General features: G+C 44.4%; 1 protein-coding gene across 7 annotated transcripts; it reads left to right on the top strand.

The window, feature by feature from the left end:
- The first annotated feature begins 3,012 nt into the window (after window positions 1–3,012).
- On the top strand, window positions 3,013–14,889 carry LOC103173240 (NACHT, LRR and PYD domains-containing protein 3-like). 7 transcript variants are annotated; one of them, XM_042346047.1, is made up of 9 exons: window positions 3,013–3,172; window positions 4,509–4,589; window positions 7,216–7,297; window positions 8,678–8,758; window positions 10,666–10,766; window positions 11,316–11,482; window positions 12,152–12,323; window positions 12,434–12,499; window positions 13,052–14,889. In XM_042346047.1, exons 5-9 carry the CDS (start codon window positions 10,703–10,705, stop codon window positions 14,854–14,856), a joined length of 2,274 nt encoding a protein of 757 aa, XP_042201981.1. In that variant the 5' UTR covers window positions 3,013–3,172; window positions 4,509–4,589; window positions 7,216–7,297; window positions 8,678–8,758; window positions 10,666–10,702; the 3' UTR covers window positions 14,857–14,889. The 7 variants fall into 7 exon arrangements, with proteins under 7 accessions (XP_042201981.1, XP_042201982.1, XP_042201983.1 ...); XM_042346048.1 differs by lacking the exon at window positions 4,509–4,589; XM_042346049.1 differs by lacking the exon at window positions 7,216–7,297.
- Window positions 14,890–19,963: the final 5,074 nt, after the last annotated feature.

Raw genomic sequence — 19,963 nt, 5'->3', positions numbered from 1 at the left:
CTTCCTCCACCACCTCCTCCATCATCTTCCTCAGTGGGACAGCACTCGCATGGTTTGAACTCTACTTAACAAAGAGCCCCGACTTCATCTCGGCAAACATGTTCTCCTCCTGTCCCAGGTCTCCATTTGGGGCCCTCTTCTTTTCCTCATCTATATGCTCCCTCTGGGCTATATCATCCGCAGATATGGAGTAAACGTCCACATATATGCTGATGGTACACAAATCTACTTTGTCTTATCCAGTATCGACTCCAGGTCCACGAATGTTCCATCATCTTGACTGACAGACATCGTGGCCTGGATGAGAGCAAACTTCCTGCCGCTGAATATGGACAAAATGGAAGCGATACTCTTTGGCTGCCGTCAAAGTATTCACTCCTGCGGATCTGAGCTCCTCAACCTCCATGGGCTCTCCCTCAGACTTACTGAACCTGTGCACAATCTTGGCGTCTGGTTTGACCCCCAGCTCTGTAAGATTATATTTATGATGTTTATATCAATGCAAATTGCTGTCGTTATTCGAACAGATCACCTTAGTATGGTTTAAGGTATAAATGGTCTCCAAAATCCATAGGGGGAACTTGATTTATCTGAACAACTGTCAACATAGACATGTGGAGTATAAGTAACAGCCTGACAGTTGGGCCGAATGGCCTGTATTTTCTATGCATCTATGAATCTAAGAGCGACAGCTTGTCTAACCCGTGTTCATATTTATTTCCTCTAACACTGGTGATCATCCTGGTCGCTCTCCTCTACACTGCGTTAAGGATCTGTGCTGACTCTTTGGTCATTCTTTGCCGCAATCCTTCCATCTTGCGGTTTTGGCTGGTTAGACTCCAGCAGTTACCCCAACACACACTCACGGTGTTTGTTGACCGGTTTTCATGTGCGACAGACACTCGGCTGACAAAAAAATTCAACTACGAAACCACACCGCTGCTTAAGTGCTCCGAGATGTTACCCACGTGAAGGACACTGTATTGTTGTTGTTGCTATTGATTTTATTGTCTCCTCTGAGACGTCTCTTTTCCTGGGTGAATCTCCGTAGATTATCTAAAGATAGTTTACAACTTATCCCTCCAACTCGAGAGATCAGTCTGCTCCGAATATATTGACACTATAGAGAAGATGGCATATTTCTGAATGGTTCTCACCTTCTTCTACACTGGATGAAATAAGACTAAATTATGTTGCAGTCTACATTCTAACGGACTGAATGCCGCCATTTTCTTTCTCTTTCCCAACAAGTGGAAATGATTTTTGATAAAATGTTGCTCATGTTTTAACTATCTTCCTGGTCCCAATTCGAAGCCCAATCCACAGTTACATTAGCTGAAAATATGCATAAAAGGCAACATTGGATATTGGCAATGATAACGTTTAAATGACTGTTACACAAATGAGGTTCGAAGATCACGATCAGGAGATTAGATAGAGAGCACAGTGGATCCTCTAAATTGGGAGGGTTGTTAAAATGAATCAAAGGTGAATTTGAAGTGGAGGTGTAAATTATTGTTGTATTAACATAGACAGCAACAAATGCTTTATGTAGTGCAACTCTTGCAGCGTATAATCACAGTGCACTTGACAGAATGTTTAACAGAAGTGAAACATAATAAATTGAGAAAGAATGAGAGTATGACAGAGAGAGCGAGAGTGCGCCTGAGAAACGAGAGACAGTCCAATTTACATAAATAGGGGAGAGTGTGTAAGAGAGAGAATGGGAATGAGAGAAAGAAACAGATTCAGGGAGAGAGAGATGGTGAAAGCAGTGAGTGACTGAATGAGTGAGATTGTGAAACGGTGTGTGTGTGTGAGAGAGTGGTGGAGAGGGGCAGTGAGGGAGAATGTTTGTGAGAGAATGAGAGAAAGAGTGTGTGTGGGTAAGAGTGTGAGTAAGAAATGAGAGAGACAGTGGGGGGAGAGGGGTGGATGGACATGGAGTAGAGAGAGATAGAGTGGTGTGGGGTGAGAGAATGAAACAGCGAAATTTAGGGAATGAAAGTAACAAAGAAGTGATATAGAGGCAATGAGTGAGTGTTTGACAGAGGGGGAGACAGATTGATTGATACCCAGACTGATAGAAGAGAGACAGCGTGTGAGAGGGTGAGTGAGAAAAGAGGGCGAGAGTGATTGACCGAAATGGTGGACGGAGTGAAAGAGAAAGACGGGTTGGGGAGTGTGTGGGGGGTGGGGTTGTGGCGACAGCAAGAAACAGAGACAAGGAGGGAGAAACAGAGACAGAGTAAAAGAGAATGATTGAGTTTGTGGGAGGAGAAAATGTTTGCACAAGAGGAGAGTGAAGATGGGGAGTGAGTGATAGAGAGAGGGGAGATAGAGGGAGTGTGAGAAAGGAAAGAGATTGTGAGAGGGGTGTTGTCGTGTGGGGAGAAAGGGTGTGTGAGAGAGAGTAACTGAGATAGGGAGGGAATGTGTGAGAGAAACAACAGGAGAGGGGGCAGCGAGTGATTGAGAGAGTGATCCAGAGAGACTGAGAGGAAAGAGATAAAATGAGCGACAAAATCCACAACATTTAACACAATATTTTTAAAACATGGCATCTCCAATAAGTTTATTTCTTCCTTTCCCGTTTAGTTTTTCAAAAATCCCTGAAGCCAAACTTTGGTACCAAACCCACAAACAAAGAACCATAGAGATGTACAGCACCGACGAAGAGTATTCAGCGTATGGTGGATGTGGTGGCACATTTATAACAATTCTTTCCGTCCCATTTCCCTGCTCTGTTCCCAAATCTATTTGTAGATAGTTCACTCCATTTAGATCGATATGTAGACATGTTTTTAAAACCAATATGGATTCTGCCTCACACACCGTTTCCGCCAGAGCTTTCCGCAAACCAACAACCAAATGCGCAGGACAACATATTCTCCAAACCTCCTCATTTACTAGTTTGCTATTTGTTTGTCTTAAATTGATGTTTTAAGAACTAAACCTCGACCAGTGGAACTTTTGTAGCAGGTAAAGATTGAGTTTCTGTGGAAATCTCCAAGGGAACAGGGCGAGGCTATGATTTACTGCCAGACATTAGCTGCTGGACTCTGACCAGAGTGTGTTATTACCTGTACAGCCCTGAACACTGAAGTACATCACTGAGAGGCTCGGGAACCAGTGACAGGAACCGCAGCTCAGTCAGTGGGGAGACAAGACGGTGAGTCTCTCATTAGCTCTGATTGTGGCTGAAAAAAACAGTAAAGTTAAGCACTTGGAATGAGAAGATAGAAGAAATAGAGTGCGCATGAGAATTGAGAGGGAGAGGTTGGAGGGAAGAATGGTTGACAGAAATAGGGAGAGAATGATAAAGAGAGAGAGAGAGAGTGTAGATGAGTGAAAGAAACAGAGACAGGAAGAGGGGGGGGGGGGGAGAGAGTGAGTGTGAGTGAGTGATCGATAGTGTGAGAAGGAGAGTGTGTGTGTGTTAGAGGGGGAGACAGAGTGCGGTAGAGAGATGATGGGGTGAGAGAAAGAAACAGAGACCGGGAGGGAAAGAGGGAATAAGCAAAGCGGTGAGAGATTGGCAGTGAGTGACTGTACGACAGAGGCGAAGAGATAGCTATTGAGTGAGAGAGTGTGTGTGAGAATGTGAGTGAAATGTGAGGGGCAAAGTGATTGACAGAAAGGAGGTCAGAGGGAGAGAGGTGGTGAGAAAGAAACAGAGATATGGAGACAGAGAGTGAAAGAAAGTGAATAAGATTGTGGGAGGAGAGAGTGTTTGTGAAGAGAGGGAGAAAAGGAGGAGTGAGTTATCGAGAGAGCGTAGACGGAGAGACTGTGAGAGGGAAAGGGAGTGTGAGTGGAGGGAGGGCTGGTGTGGGAGATGAGTGTGATAGAGAGAGAGGAACTGAGAGAACGAAAGAGTGTCGGTAAGACAGAGCGCGAGGGGGAGCCAATGACAGAGAGGACAGAGGGAGTTTGCGTGAGAAGTAAAAGAGAAAATGAGAGAGAAACTTCATAACATTTAACACAATAAAAAAACGAGCGTTTCCAATATATTTTTTCCTTCCTTTACTGATCAGTTTTTTTTAAAATCCCTGAATCCAATCTTTTGTGCCACACTCACGAACAAAGAAACATGTAGATGTGCAGCACAGAAGAAGGATGGCTGTGGCTATTTTTATGAAAATCCTTTCAGTCCCATTTACGTTGCTCTTTTCCCAAACCCCTTTTTAGATAGTTGACTCCATTTAGATCGATATCTTCTGATGGTCTAAAAACCAATCTGGAATCTGCCTCAAACCTCATTCTCACCAGTGCTTTCCATAACCCAACAACCAACTGTGTAGGAAAACAAATTCTCCAAACGTCCCCATTTGCCAGTTTGCTAACTCTCTGAAATTGATGCTTTAGGGATTGAACTCTGACCAGGAGGACTTTTATATCAGGTAAACTTGAGTTTCTGTGGAAATCTCCAAGGGAACAGGGCTTGGCTATGATTTACTGCCAGACATTAGCTGTGGACTCTGACCAGTTGTGTTATTACTGTACAGCCCAGAACACTGAAGCTCATCACTGAGAGGCTCGGGAACCAAAGGCAGGAACCGCAGCTCAGTCAGCGGGGAGACAAGACGGTGAGTCTCTTATTAGATCTGATTGTGGCTGAAATAATGTCATACTATTATCCCAGGTTGTAAGCGCACAGAGAGAAAAACCCATATAAATGCAAGTTGTTGTTGTTCGTGCAACATTTATTGTAATTAAGGAAACCAGCAGTAACTGAATGAGCAAGAGTTACAATACCGTTTGGTTCATTAACGGAAGATCTCGCTTTACGACTGTGCTTACGGTCACCTCTTCTCTCCCTCATACTCAATGTCCTCCGCCACTCCAAATTCCTCCGACACACTGTCCCGCACGAAGGCCGCTATATCAATGCAAGTTGTTGCTGTTATTTGAATTAATCATCGTAGAATCGTTTAAGAAATCAATGGTCTCCGAAATCCATTGGGGAACTTGATTGATCTGAACTATTGTTAACATACTAATGTGGAATTTGAGCAACAGCCAGGCGGTCGGGCCGAATCTGAGCTGTAATTTCTATGCATCTATGAATCCAAGAGCCTCAGCTTGTTTCATCCTTGTTCATAGTTCATTCCTCTAACAATGGTGATCATCCTGGTTGTTCTCTTCTGCACTACCTTAAGGAACTGTGCTGACGCTTTTGTCAGCCATTGCCTCAATCCTTCCACCTTGCGGTTTTGGTTGGTTGGACTCCAGCAGTTACCCCAACACACATTCTGGTCTCCGCAGCCTTGACTCTTGCCAACCTGCTCCTAATGCTCTCCGAATTAAGTGAGCAGAGTGGTCCGTCCAGACGGAGGGTGCTCATTCCATTCCAACCATCTAACTCTGGAGTTTCCATATGTAGTTTGGGATGTATGAAAATCTCAGCTTTGTTTTGGATCATGTTCGGTTTGTTGATCGGTTTTCGGTGGGACAGACACTCGGCTGACAAAAAAATTCAGCTCAGATACCACACTGCTGCTGATATGCTCCAAGCTGCAACCCACGAGAAGGGCACTATACAGTTGTTGTTGCTATTGTTTTTATTTCCTCCTCTGAGACGTCTCTTTTGTTGGGCGCAGCTTGTCCAACGATAGTTTAAGACACATCCCTCTAATTCGAGTGACCAGTCTGCTCCGAATATGGAGATGCTATAGAGGCTGAATGGTTCTCAATTGCTTTACCCTGGAGGAAATAAGACTAAATTATGTTTCAGTCTACAAGCAAACGGACTGAATGCCGCCATTTGCTTTCTCTTTCTCCGCAAGTGGAATTTTTTTTTGACAAAATGGTGCTCAAGTTGTTGACTTTCAAGGACTATCTTCCTGGTCCCAAGTCCGGAGCCCAACCCACAGTTACATTAACTGAAATTATCCATAAAAGGCAACACTGCACATTGGCATTGATAACGTTTCGCTGACTGTTACACAAATGGGGTTCAAAGATCAGGATCAGGAGATTAGGTAGAGAGCGCAGAGGATGCTCTGAATTGGGCGGATTGTCAAAATGAATCAAAATGTAAATTTGAAGTGGGAGGTGGCAAAGACACGCTGGTGTTAGTCTGATGATGGATGTGAAAACAGATTCCCAACTATTGCTCTGTATCAGCGAGAGTGGAAGAGAGAGGATGGGGTGAGAGAAAGAAATAGAGCCAGGGAGGGAAAGAGAGGGAAAAAGCAAAGCGATGAGAGAGTGGCAGTGAGTGACTCTATGGCAGAGACGAAGAGAGACCTATTGAGTGAGAGAGTGTGTGTGAGGTGGAAGTGATTGACATAAAGGTGTGAGAGTGAGAGAGATGGTGAGAGAAAGAAACAGAGACATGGAGACAGAAGGAAAAAGTGGAGACAGGAGTGAAAGAAATTGACTAAGATTGTGGGAGGAAGAGTGTTTGTGAAAGAGACAGGTAGAAAAGGAGGAGTGAGTTATCGAGAGAGCGTAGACAGAGAGACTGTGAGAGGGGGAAGGGAGTGTGCGTGGAGGGAGAGCGTGCGTGGGAGAAGAGGGGATAGAGAGAGAGAGTGAGAGAGAGAGAGAGAAATTGAGAGAGTGAAAGAGTGTCTATGAGACGGAGCGAGAGGGGCGAGCCAATGATTGAGAGAGGACAGAGAGAGTGTGTGAGAGGAAACTGAGAAAATGAGAGAAATTTCACAACATTTATCACAATAAAAAAACGGGCGTATCCAATATATTTTTTCCTTCCTTTACTGAATAGTTTTTTTTAAGAAAATCCCTGAATACAACCTTTTGAGCAACACCCACGAATAAAGAAACATCGAGATGTACTGCACAGAAGAAGGATGGCTGTGGTGGCTGTTTTTTTGCCAATTCTTTCAGTCCGATTTACATTGCTCTTTTCCTAAATCCCGTTTTAGATAGTTCTCTCAATTTATATCAGTATCTAGTGATGATTTGAAAACCAATCTGGAATCTGACTCAAACATCATTCCCGCCAGGGCTTTCCATAACCCAACAACCAACTGTGCAGGAAAACAAATTCTCCAAACGCCCCCATTTGCCAGTTTGCTAACTCACTGAAATTGATGCTTTATGGATTGAACTCTGACCAGAAGGACTTTTATATCAGGTAAACATTGGGTGTTACTGTGGAAATCTCCAAGGGAACAGGGCGAGGCTACGATTTACTGCCAGACATTAGCTGTTGGACTCTGACCAGGGTTTGTTGTTACTGTACAGCCCAGAACACTGAATCCACATCCCTTAGAGGCTCGGAAACCAGAGGCAGGAACCGGAGCTCAGTTAACGTGGAGAGAAGACGGTGAGTCTCTCACTTGCTCTGATTGTGACTGAAATAAGGCAGTAAAGTTACTTCAGGTTTTTAGCACTTGGAATGATAGGAGAAGGAGAGATAAAGTACGCGAGAAATGAATGGGAGACAGAGGGTTGGAGGGTACAGTGGTTGTTAGAAATGGGGGAGAGAGTGATAGAAAGGGCGTGGGTGAGTGAATGAAACAGAGACCGGGAAAAAGCGAGAGAGAGAGAGACAGCAGACTGTGAGTGAATGATTGAGAGTGTGGGAAAGAGTGTGTGTATGTTAAGAGAGGCGTAGAGAGCGAATGGTGGAGAGTGGATGGGTTGAGAGAAAGAAGCAGAGAGAGTGGGAGGAAGCAGAGCAGTGAGAGAGTGGCCGTGAGTGACTTTATGGCAGAGGGTGAGAGAATTGTTTTAAGAGTGAGAGTGTGGGTAAGAATGTGAGTGGGAAAGTCATTGACGGAAAGGGGTAAGAGAGTGAGAGAGAGTTGAAGTGGTGAGAGAAAGAAAGAGAGACAGGGAGAAAGCAGAGACACGGAGTGAAAGAAAGTGACTGATATTGTGGGAGGAGAGTGTGAAGGAGAGGGGCGAGTGAGTGATCGAGAGAGTGGAGATAGAGAGACTGTGAGAGGGGAAAGAGAGTGTGAGTGGAGGGATAGGCCTGTGTGAGAAAAGGGGGGATAGAGAGGGAGAGAGAGAGGAATTGAGAGAGCGAAAGAGTGTCTGTGAGACAGAGCGAGAAGGGTGAACCAATGACTGAGAGAGGATAGAGAGAAAGTGTGAAAGAGGGAAAGTGAGAAAGAAGGAAAAGAGGAAATCAGAGAGAAAATCCACAATATTTAACACAACATAAAAAACGAATATCCCCAATATTTTTTTTCGGACCGTTCCCGATTAGTTTTTCGAAAAATCCCAGAAGCCAACATCTTGTACCACCCCCACAAACAAACAACTATAGAGATGTACAGCACAGAAGAAGGTTATTCGGTTTATGGTCACAGTGGTGGCACATTTTATAACAATCCTTTCCTTCTCATTTTCCTACTCTGTTCGCAAATCGCGCTTTAGATAGTTCACTCCTTTCAGATAGATATCTGGATATGTTTCGAAAGCAAACATGGATTCTGCATGAAACATCCCTCCCGCAGGGCTTTCCATAACCAAACAACCACCTGTGCAGGAAAAAAAATCACCAAATATCCTCATATGCTCGTTTGTTAACGATCTTAAATTGGTGCTTTAGGCACTTAATCCCGAACAGTGAAACTTTTATCGCTGATAAGCATTTCTTTTCTGTGGAAATCTCCAAGGGAACAGGGCGAGGTTGTGATTTACTGCCAGACATTAGCTACTGGACTCTGACCAGTGTGTGTTATTACCTGTACAGCCCAGAACACTGAAGCTCATCACTGAGAGGCTCGGAAACCAGAGGCAAGAACCGGAGCTCAGTCAGCGGGGAGACAAGACGGTGAGTCTCTAATTTGCTCTGATTGTGGCTGAAAAAAAGCAGGAAAGTTACTGCAGGTTTTAAACGCTGGGAGATGCCAGCGCAAGATAAATGCAACTTGTTGTTTTGTAGTTAGTGAAAGTTTAATGCTATTAAATAAACCCGGAGCCAGTGATCATGGAATAATTTAAATGTAATCTGTTTAATTAATTTAACTAACCATCGTGACATCGTTTAAGGGAGAAATGTTCCCCAACATCTACTCATGAACTTGATTGATCCGAAATATTGTTGATTAACGAAGGGCCCTCGTGGAATATTAGCACCTGCCAGACTGGACGGGCTGAATGGCTTTATCCTGAGCTTGTTTAATCCATGTTCGTAGCTGGTTCCCCTAAAACTAGCCATGATCCTTCTCGTTCTCCGGTACACTGCTTTAAGAAGCTGGGCAGACGCTTTTGTCAGTCATTGCCTCAATCCTTCCATCTTGCTCTTTGTGTAGTTAGACTCCAGCAGTTACCCCAAAACAATTACAGGGCTCCCACAAGCCTTGGCTCTTGCCAACCTGTGCCTAGTATTTTCCAGCCGCAGTTAAGCAGGATGGACACTCCAGAGAGAGGATGCTCATTCGATTCGTATAATCGATCTCAGTAGTTTCAACATGTAGGTGGGATGCATGGACATGTCAGCTTTATTTGGATAATGTGCGGTTTGTTGATGGGTTTTCAAGGGTTTCAGACACTCGGCTGACAAAATTAAAATTCAGTTCAGCAACCAAACTGCCGTTTAGTCTCTGAGATGCTAAAAAAGTGAAGGACGCTGTATTATTGCTGTTGCTTTTGTTTTGCTGGCTTCTCTGTGATGACTCTTTTCGTAGGTGAAGCTCCACAGAATATTTAACGCTGGTTTATAATTCATCCCTGTAACTCAGCTTTTCAGTCTATTTTGAATCTGGAGATGGTGTAGAGAACCTGGATCTTTCTGAGTATTGTTCACTAGCTTTCATCGTGATTGAAACCAGATTTAATGTTCCACATTAAACTTCCTGACTGCATGCCGCCATTTCTTTTCCCTTTGACGACAAGTAGAAATGATTTCGGTGAAAATGGTTCTAGTGCACTGCGTGTACAGTACATAATTTATTGGGTATTCACGCCCCCGGATATTGTGGGGCTGATTGTTGACTTTCAGCTCACAGACCAGGCTGAGAGATAATGCAGCACAGCAGTGAGGGAGCGCTGTATTATCAGGGCGTCGTATGTCGGAAATGATGTCAAACGAACATCTTTCCCACACTTGCCTAAATTTTGCAGAATGGATTTTCCCAGTGTCACAGAAAACTATTTTTTAGATAAACCCTTGTTTGATTGACAGTTGCTTGTAGTTATGGGGTCCTGCAGCTGAGTGGCTGGGGAACTCGCTCGCAAGTGGGAAGACCTTGGTTCAATTCCCGGCCAGGATGAAATGTTGGGCAATTTGCCGCACTCCACGTGCCTCTGTTTACCAAGCAGTAAGTAGAAACCCGATTATAAGTCGATTGGCGGATCAGTATTATGGAGACAATAATCCCTTAAAAACAATTGGTCACTCAATCCGTGATTTATTGTGGGACTCTGCTGACTGCAATCTGCATTTTACCCCAAAAATATATAACCAATTCACTTAGATTTATATTCTTTTTGCGCTTTGTGATGGTTCAGTCACATGATTGGCATTACATCAAATGCAATGATAATAATACAAGATTAATATTATTACTACTTATTTGTTCACTAATACAGTGGACATCATTTACTTTTGTTGTTGCGTGATGCTCAGAATGCTGTTATCACAATGAAGCTTAAACAAATACAGCAGTCCAACATTTACAAATTTTAGTATGTGCAGTATTTTGTGTTTTGCTGATTACTATCTGTTTCACCAAACAGCTGATCTGTGAACAATTTCTGATCGCTTGAAATCATCATGGCCCAGGCTCCCAATCCAAATCCAACACTGACAGATAACGAAGGGAACCAAATTGAGACAGGCAAGTTCAGAAAATCCGCTTACATTTACACAATGACAATAACATTTATAATACTATCAATCCTTGCGTTTGATTTAGTCTTATTACTTGGTCGATACAACTCGAAGGACTTAATGGGATAGAGTGTAACATGATGTTGCTTCCGTATTTTGTGGGTGAAATGCAGCAGCAAGTTCACGCTCAGCAGTGTCCCACAAACAGTCATGAACTGAATGATCGAATTTATTTTGGGCAATTCTAGGCCAGCAAATTCTCTCCTCTTTTCTAAAGTAGCTTAAGCAGCCAGACAGGAACTAAGATTTACATCTCATCTGAATGATGGATGTACAACAGTGCAACAAATCCCCCAGCACTGCATAGGAGCGTCACCTTAGACCACATGATTTCAAATCCTGATGTGGGGTTTGAACACACAATCTTCTGATTGAGAGGCAGGAGGGCTACCACTGAGCGAGATTGACATACAATGATTAATCACAAAATGTATTTAAGATACGAACATACATTCTGGTATGAAGTTAGTTTTATTGACCGACTTACTGCCAACAGGTTTAAGTGACACATTCTCCAAGACCCTCGCCCTATACAACGGATACGAGTTGTTCAGAATCACTAAGTTCTACCGGGACAGAATAGAACAGGCCATTGAGGAAGATGTGGAGACTGTCATCTCAGTGCTGACAAGGAAGGAATATTTCAGCCAAGAGGAATATCAAGTAGGTGGTCAGATGGGAAGTGTTTATTGATAAACTGCATAATTTATCCTGTGTGATATATGTATATATATGATAGTCGGTTGCCCAAAGTATTTGAATCCATCTTATTACAAGACATCCAGTTTTCATCTCTATTGTGCCTTTCACATTGGCTAGACATCTCAAAGTGTTTGGTAATTATGGTTGGGCACTCGATCTGGGGTGGGAACTGGGAAGGGGGTTAAAGATAACCGAGCACATGTTCGAAGAGGCGTGTTTGAGCATGAGACGGGAGGGAGCGAGTCATAGTTACATCAGGATGGATGCAGGGAGCTTGGGAGGACTCCACGTTGATGCAATAAATGAGCGATAAGCATCTCCCTGAATCGCTGATTTACATTTGTTCCTTTGGAGACGGTATCCAACACACACTGTCCCGATAGTGCACTGGCTAAAACTTCAGCTCACTGTTTGTGACCGGCGGGTGAGGAGCGGTCAGACTCGGCTATGTTGTTCTACAGTAAACGCACTGGCAAGTCTCACATGTGAGAAATGATCATTTGGATGGGGTAACGGAGGGCAACATGTGCCTGTGATTCCTCATCCAGCATGAGGAGACACACTATTATGGAAATGGCCATTTTCTTATCACAACCAGAGCCCACTCTTATTAATGCTCACTCTCTGCAGAAACTCACTGAGCTCACACACAGTGGGCAAAGGAGACGAAGCTCCAAACTTCTTCTGAACCTGGTGCTGGGGAAAGGTTCCCGAGTTCAGAGAGTGATGTGGGAATCCTTTGTGGAAATGAAACACACTTTGCCCAAACTGAACAAAATAATGATTGACATACAAGAGAAAGGTAATGGATAATTCTATCGTGATTCAATTCCCAAATCAATTACGTATTTTACACAGATACCCTATATATGTCATTAACTTCAACTAATGAAATGTTCACTACACAAACAGGCGACAGTCTCGTAAATGAGGTGATGATTGACAAACATGTACCAGATGTACCCAGTGCACTTAAAGGTATGTGATCAGTTCATGGCGTAAACAGTGGATTTATTTCTGAAATGCAGTGTTTGAAAATTTGCCGTTTACTCTGAGATTTGCAGAAACTACAAATCATCTGGCAGCTGAATGGGAGGGGCATCAGTTTAATTGTACTGTTCACTCCTGACTGCCATCAACAGCTTTACCATCTATCAATTTCCAACACATCCAAATTCAGCTGCCCCCTACCCTACACACCCTGTGCTTCACATGCCAATTACCTCCATCCTCAACAGACTTCACTGTCATCCTGGCCCCCGCGCATTGGATTGAAGATGTTCAATCTCCACTTCATATGCTGATACTCTCCTACCCCTTCTTATCTTTTTGACTTTCTCCAACCTCCTTCTTCTGTGCACTTCCACCGCTCCACAATCTGTATCTTTATTTGTATTTAAAGATCTTTTGAAGACTACGTCTCTTACTGCGCCTCCACACATTTACACCATCTCCACACTGAAAATTCACACTGTGTGTATTATCTGCCAGACGGTGAGTGTAACCGCAATGTGATTGCTTTAATTGAAGATGCTCAACGACAGCACAAGGAGACGTTGCAAAAACAAAGTGAGAAACTGGAAGTAAAGACTATCCTGATAAAGGAGAAGGTGAAGACATTTCAGCTGGTTGATCGCTACACGGAGCTAACTATCATTTCTGATGTACGGCACCGGGAACTGGTAGAACATGAGCTGCTGGCGAGAGGCAGAGACCACGAGGAGTGGAGACAGAAGCAACTCCGGAGAGAACTGGAAAAAATCCGAACTGATAAACTGTTCCACAGCAGCTTCTCTAGAGGAGGACTATTTTCCCAGATGAAAGAATTCTACAAAAGAAGCGACGCTGGCACTTTCACAGGCACTTCTGCAGTAGTGAGTGGAGTGGCGGGGATTGGAAAAACAACCATGGTGCAAAAGATTGTCCATGACTGGGCCACAGGAAAAATCTATCCTCACTTCCACTTTGTTTTTATTTTGAAATTTCGAGACCTAAACGCTCGTAACATCAGATTAACACTGAGACAGTTAATCTTGGATGAATATCCGTACCTCAGTTATGTTCTGGACGAGCTGTGGAAACACCCAGAGAGATTGCTCTTTATATTTGATGGTTTGGATGAATTCAGGGGAAGCATTGATTTCGCTGACAGTTGGAGAGAAGCAGAGTCTCAGAGCAGATGCACAGACCCCGGTTTCTGGTGTGACGTGTCTGAAATTGTGTACAGTTTAATACAGAAAAAGCTGCTGCCAGGCTGCTCAGTGCTGGTGACCAGCCGCCCCACTGCATTACAGTTACTGGCAAAGGCTCAGGTCAGTGTCTGGGCTGAAATCCTGGGATTTGTGGGTGAAGAGAGAAAGGAATATTTTCACAAGTTCTTTGAGGATCAGGAGGTGGCGGCTGCTGTTTACAGCCACGTGGAGGAGAACGAGCTCCTGCTCACCATGTGCTACAACCCGTCCTACTGCTGGATCCTCGCTCTGTCTCTGGGTCCCTTCTTTACACGGACACACAGCAACAAACAGCGAGTTCCCAAGACAGTCACACAACTCTTCTCCTATTATATTTATAACATACTATCACATCACAGTGTCAAGATGGAGAGCCCCCGTGATGTGATGCTGAAGATTGGTGAGATGGCCTTCGCTGGAGTCTCCCAGAGAAACATTGTCTTTAATGAGGAAGATCTGATGAAATATAACCTCCAGCCTTCCCAGTTCCTCTCTGGCTTTCTCATGGAACTTGTGGAGAGAGAGTCTTCAGAGCACAGCGTGGTCTACACATTCCCGCACCTCACCATCCAGGAGTTTGTAGCCGCACTCGCTCAGTTCCTGCCTCAGAATCCAGGAAATCTGCGGAATCTCCTGAATAAAGCTCACAGTAAAGCGGACGGACGGTTTGAGATATTCCTGCGCTTTGTTGCTGGTCTCTCCTCCCCACGGGCAGCTCAGCCACTGGAGGAATTTCTTGGGCCATTTGTCCATCAGACAACCTGCGCGGTGATCGATTGGCTGAAGGAGAAGGTTAAAGCTCAGATCAGGGACACAGACACCGTCACTGCGAAAAGGAAGCTGCTGAACACACTCCACTACCTGTTTGAGTCTCAGAATCAAGCACTGGCACAGCTCTCACTGGGCTCCGTACACACACTGACATTTGGTGACTTGTCTCCAGAGAATGCATTGAGACTGACACCGATAGACTGTGTTGTGGTGTCTCAGGCCATTGGACTGTGTGACACAATAAAACAACTGAATCTGATGAACTGCTACATTCAGGAGGAGGGTCTCCAGCGTCTGGTTCCTGCTCTGCACAAGTGTCAAGAGTTGCTGTAAGTTACTCTGTTTGTAAATCTTAATCCTATTATTCTTATTTCAAACCCATTCTAACAGGGGGAACAATGAGTGACACTGTGATGGCTGTCACACAGCACAATCAAAGCCATTTTCCAGAAATTCAATGACATTAAACACCAGCTGATCAATGGGAGAATGGTATCATACAGCTGGAGGGAACAGTGGGTCACAGTGTGATGGCCGTCACACACCACAATCCTGCCCTGGGGATTGGGATGTGAATGCCTGACATTCCACTGCACACCAGGCTGCTCCACACACTGAGCCCTTCGGTGGCATTTCCTGGTTTCTGATGTTATTGGGATTGGTTCCTGACTCCCGACTGGGATGCCCACTTTATTGAATAAATTGTAACTTGATCCCAGGTCAGACAGACCAGAGATTACGTTCAGAGACACCATTCGGTGTTTCATGGTTATTCATACAGGAATGGTTCCCTGACCACAGAGTCCTGACACACAGACACCCTTCTAACTCTAAGCCTCTGAGCTTCCCACCAGCTCAGGACCGAGGGCTCACTCTCCTGAACCGTGTGGTTCGGCGGAGGATTCCTGTATCCTCTCCTCCTGGCGGCAGTCCTCCCTCAGTGCTGTATCCAGGGTAAAAAGACTCCCGAGGGCTTGGCCATCCCATTTTTCCAGACACACCCTCTCTCCAGTACAATGTTATAACACTGAAACAATATAATTCACCCCAAACACATCACCCTCAGCCTAACATTAGTCTGACAGGTGTGGGCTCCCCTGGCCCTGGTGAAGAGTCTCCATTTCCAGCTCCTGAATCTCACAGCCACAGAGATTCTCTTTCCCAGGTCTGGGACACACAGTGTTTGGATAAGAGAGAATAGAGAGATACACTGCCCAGAACCTGGAGATTGTAGCCGGGCTTCCAGAAGCCAAGACATTAGCCTCACTCACACACCGACTGAGGGTTACAGTGCTGCTGGAATAGACGCAGCGTAAACTGTCTGCTGCCAGGACCAGGCACTGGGGAGATCCCACTGCCTGTGCCCCAGCAGCCCAGAATGTTAAGGCGTCTTGTCCAGATAAGGTCTGTAACAAATGCAACGCATATTATTATAATTATGTTATCTGATGCTGTCTCTTACACCAGCTACACTTTGCTTCCACAAACAGTTGTGTTTCTCCATCTCCCACAAAACAAACAGTCAATATACTTTATAATATATTATTTCTCAGTCTCTTTTACTTTATGTCTCTCTCTTTCTGTTCTCTTCTATAAGTCCGTCTATATCTGTCTCTTTTCTCTATTCTCTCTCTTTCAGTCTCTCTCTCAGTCTTTTCCTCTCACAGTTTCAGTCTCTCTGTCACTCCCGCAAAACACAGATTCGCTACACACACATATATATTCTGCTCATCTCACCCATCTTTCTTTCTCTCTCTCGTCTCTCCCACAAAATACACTGGAATATATCTCTCACTGCCTTTTTCTCCTTTCGCTGTCAGTCTTTCTCCTCGTCCTCTCTCGTTCCTCTCAATCTCACTTTGGTCTCTTGCTTCACTCTAAGTCTCTCTCCAATCTGTCACTCACTGCTCTTCCGTTGAGTCCCTCTCACTCTTTCCCACAAAACACAATCACTACACTTTTTAATGAATTCGCTCTGTGTGTCTCTCTCTCTCGCTCTCTCTCACACATACACACACAGTCCCTGTGCTTCTCTCTCTCTCTGCCTCTCTCTCTTTCTCTGTCAGTCACTTTGTCTCCTCTCTAAGAGAGAGAAAAAGCCTCCTACCATACACTTAATAATGTATTCTCCCTCTCAGTCTCCCTCTCTTCGCTACCTCTGTCTCATTTTCTATTTCTTTTGCAGTTATTTTCTCACTACTATTCTCTCTCTTTGTCACTCAGTCACCCTCTCTCTCTCTCTGTTTCCTTCTCTCTCTCTCTGTGTCTCTCAAAGAAAAACACACAGTCATTTTGCATTTGATTCCCTCTGGCTCATTCTCTGAAAGCACGGGAGACTGAGAGAGAGAGAGTAACTGCGAGAGAGAAAGAGACTGAGAGAGAGGTAGAGATTGAGAGAGATAGACTGACAGAGAGAGGGAGGTGGGCAGCAAGAGACACCCAGAGAGGGGAGGGGGGAGGCAGAGAGAGCACTGAGAGAGAGTGAGTGAGAGACACAGAAAGAGAAAGATAATAAGAGCGCGACTGTGTGACAGAAAGTTAGAGCGATATACAGAGAGAGAGACTGAGTCAGAGGGAGAGGCACTGTAAGGGAGAGACTGTGAGAGAGAGACTGAGATAGAAACGGATACTGAGAGAGAGAGAAACTGGGAGAGAGAAAGATAAGCGAAGGACAGAAAAAGAGAGTTAGACTGAGAGAGAGTATTACGAGAGAGAGAAAGAGCCTGGGAGAGATACAGAGAGAGAGAGAGAGAGAGAGAGAGAAACTGAGAGTGACTGTGGAGAAAATATATTACAAACCGTAGTGACTCTGTGTTTTGTGGGAAAGACAGGTGGGACAAGAAACTGAGAGAGAAAGACTGAGAGAGAAGATTGAGAGAGGAAGAGACTGGTAGAGAGACAAAGAAATAAACAGACTGAGAGAAAGGGTACAGACTGTGAGAGGACATATAATTTGTAGTGACTATGTCTTTGTGGGAGAGATTCAGCGAGAGACTGCGAAAGATGCTGATAGAGATTGAGCGAGAGGCTGAATGAGAGAAAGACGGCGACAGATGGAGAGCGAGACTGAGAGTCGGACAAAGAGAGACACTGACTCTGGGAGCGAGAGAAAGAGAGAGAGACAGACTGGGAGATATACTGAAAGAAAGAGCGAGAGATAGAAAATGAGAGCACGATAGACTGACAGGCAGAGAGAGAGAGGCAGAAAGAGCTACTGATAGATAAACAGCGAAGCAGTGAGAGAGGGAGAATAAGAGACACAGAGCGAGAGACTTAGAGAAAGAATGAGAAAGAGACTGAGTGAGAGAAAGATAGAGCAATTGACAGATAGAGAAATGGTGTGAGTGAGAGCCTGGTAGAGAGAGAAATTGGAGAGAAAGTTAGATACTGAGAGAGAAACTGAAACAGAAAGAGAGAGACAGAGAGATAGAGAGATAAGATAGAAAGATTGTTAGAGAGACAGAGAAAGAGACTGACAGAGAGACTGAGAGAGAGACACAATGAGAGACAGAGAGAGAGAGTAAGAGAGAGAACAGAGAAAGAGACTATGAGAGGAATATAAACATCCAGTGAATGTGTTTTCCGGGAGATACATAACGACAGACTGTGGGAGAGACTGAACGGGAGACCGAATGAGAGAAAGACAGAGCGATAGACAGAGACTGAGACAGAGAGATTGATGGGTGGAGCGGGGGTGATAGACAGACAGAGAGACAGACAAAAAGAGGGAGAGATACAGACAGATAGAGAGAGAGAGACACAAGAGAGTGACACAGACAGACACAGACAGAGAGAGAGTGACAGAGATAGTGAGACAGAGTGAGAGACAGACAGACAGAGAGACAGACCGACAAACAGAGAGACAGAAATCAGAGTGACATACAGACAGACAGTCCCGCACCGACAGACAGGCAGACAGGCAGGAAGATTAACAGATGGACGGACGGAAAGAGTCAGAGATTCAGAGAGAGTCTGAGACTGAGACAGCGACTGAATGAGAGAAAGACACAGCGAGAGGCAGAGCGAGATTGGAAAAAAACTGTGACAGAGAAAATATTGTGTATTGTAGTGACAGTATGTTTTGTGGGTGAGACAGAGACTGAGAGAGTGAAAATGAGAGAGAGTGACTGAGAGAGAGAGAGAGAGAGAGAATGACAGATACAGAGAGAGAGATGGAGAGAGAGTTAGAAAAAGAGATTGAGAGGGACTGAGAGAGCGTCTTCATGAGAGAAAGAGAGAGCGAGAGGCAGAGAGACTGCGTGAGAGAGAGAAAGTGAAAACCAAAGAGAAAGAGAGGATTAGACTGAATTAGACACGATGACTGTGAGACAGAGACTGAGGGGGGAAATATATTATAAAGTGTACAGTCTGTTTTGTGGAAAAGACTGAGAGAGAGACTAAGACAAAGCGACTGAGAGAGAACAGAGAGAGAGAGAGGGGCTAAGAGAAAGCGAGAAATAGAATGTGAGAGGAAATATAACGTATAGTAAGTACTTTGTGTATTCTGAGAGACACAGAGAGAGATAGAGTGAGAGAGACTGAGACAAAAATATATTATAAGGTGCAGTGACTGTTTTGTGAGAGAGACAATGAGAAAACGTGGAGTGACTGTTAGACAGACGGGGACTGAGAGCGTAAGAGGCTGATAAAGAGAGAGACAGATTCAGAAAGAGAGAATGAGAGTGACAAGCGAGAGACAGAGAGAGATTAAGTGAGAGATAAACAGAGTCAGAGATAGCGAGAGAGGCTCAGAGAGAAACGGAGTGAGAGACTGGGAGAGAAACGGAGAGCGAGAGATTGACTGAGAGAGAGGGTGAGTGTGAACGTATTATAAAGTGTAGTGACTTTCTTCTTGTGAGACACAGAGAGATACTGAGAGAAAAAGAGAGAGACAAAGAGAATGAGTTAGAGAAAGAGAGACTGAGAGAGAGTCTCAGGAGAGTGAGAGATAATATGAAAGTGACTGTGAAAGAAAATATATTATAAAGTGTAGTTACTGTGTTTTGTGGGAGAGACAGAGAGAAAGAATCTGAGAGGGAGACTGAGTTAGAGAGAGAGAGAGAGAGAGAGAGACTGAGAGGCAAAGAGAGAGACTCTGAGTTAGATAGAGAGAGACTGAGTTAGAGATAAAGGGAGACTGAGAGAGAGAGAGAGAGAGAGAGAGAGAGACTCAGAGCGAGAGACTGAGAGGAAGAGAGACTGAGAAAGACTGAAAATATATTATAAAGTGCAGTGCCTGTGTTTCATGGGAGAGATAGAGAGACTGACTTACAGTCGTGGAGTCCTGTAGCTCAGTGGTTAGAGCACTCGCTTTGCAACTGAGAGACCTGAGTTCAATTCCAGGCAGAGGGCGAAACCTCAGGCAAGTTTCCTTACTCCACACAGAGCCAAATAATAATCCCTCCAAAAAAAAGCTCAACAATAAATTGGTCATTTTCAA

Source organism: Callorhinchus milii, unplaced genomic scaffold, assembly GCF_018977255.1.
Source record: "Callorhinchus milii isolate IMCB2004 unplaced genomic scaffold, IMCB_Cmil_1.0 Scaffold272, whole genome shotgun sequence".
Lineage (NCBI taxonomy): Eukaryota > Metazoa > Chordata > Chondrichthyes > Chimaeriformes > Callorhinchidae > Callorhinchus > Callorhinchus milii.
Note: the sequence above shows the minus strand (reverse complement) of the source record. Positions and strands in the feature narration are given on the sequence as shown.

Bases quoted from the DNA above. Each gene is read 5' to 3' on its own strand.
- LOC103173240 (XM_042346051.1), top strand. From the start codon at position 10,703: ATGGCCCAGGCTCCCAATCCAAATCCAACACTGACAGATAACGAAGGG. The intron at 12,324-12,433 runs GTAATGGATAAT...CTACACAAACAG, and splicing joins GATTGACATACAAGAGAAAG to GCGACAGTCTCGTAAATGAG. The intron at 12,500-13,051 runs GTATGTGATCAG...CTTTAATTGAAG, and splicing joins TGTACCCAGTGCACTTAAAG to ATGCTCAACGACAGCACAAG.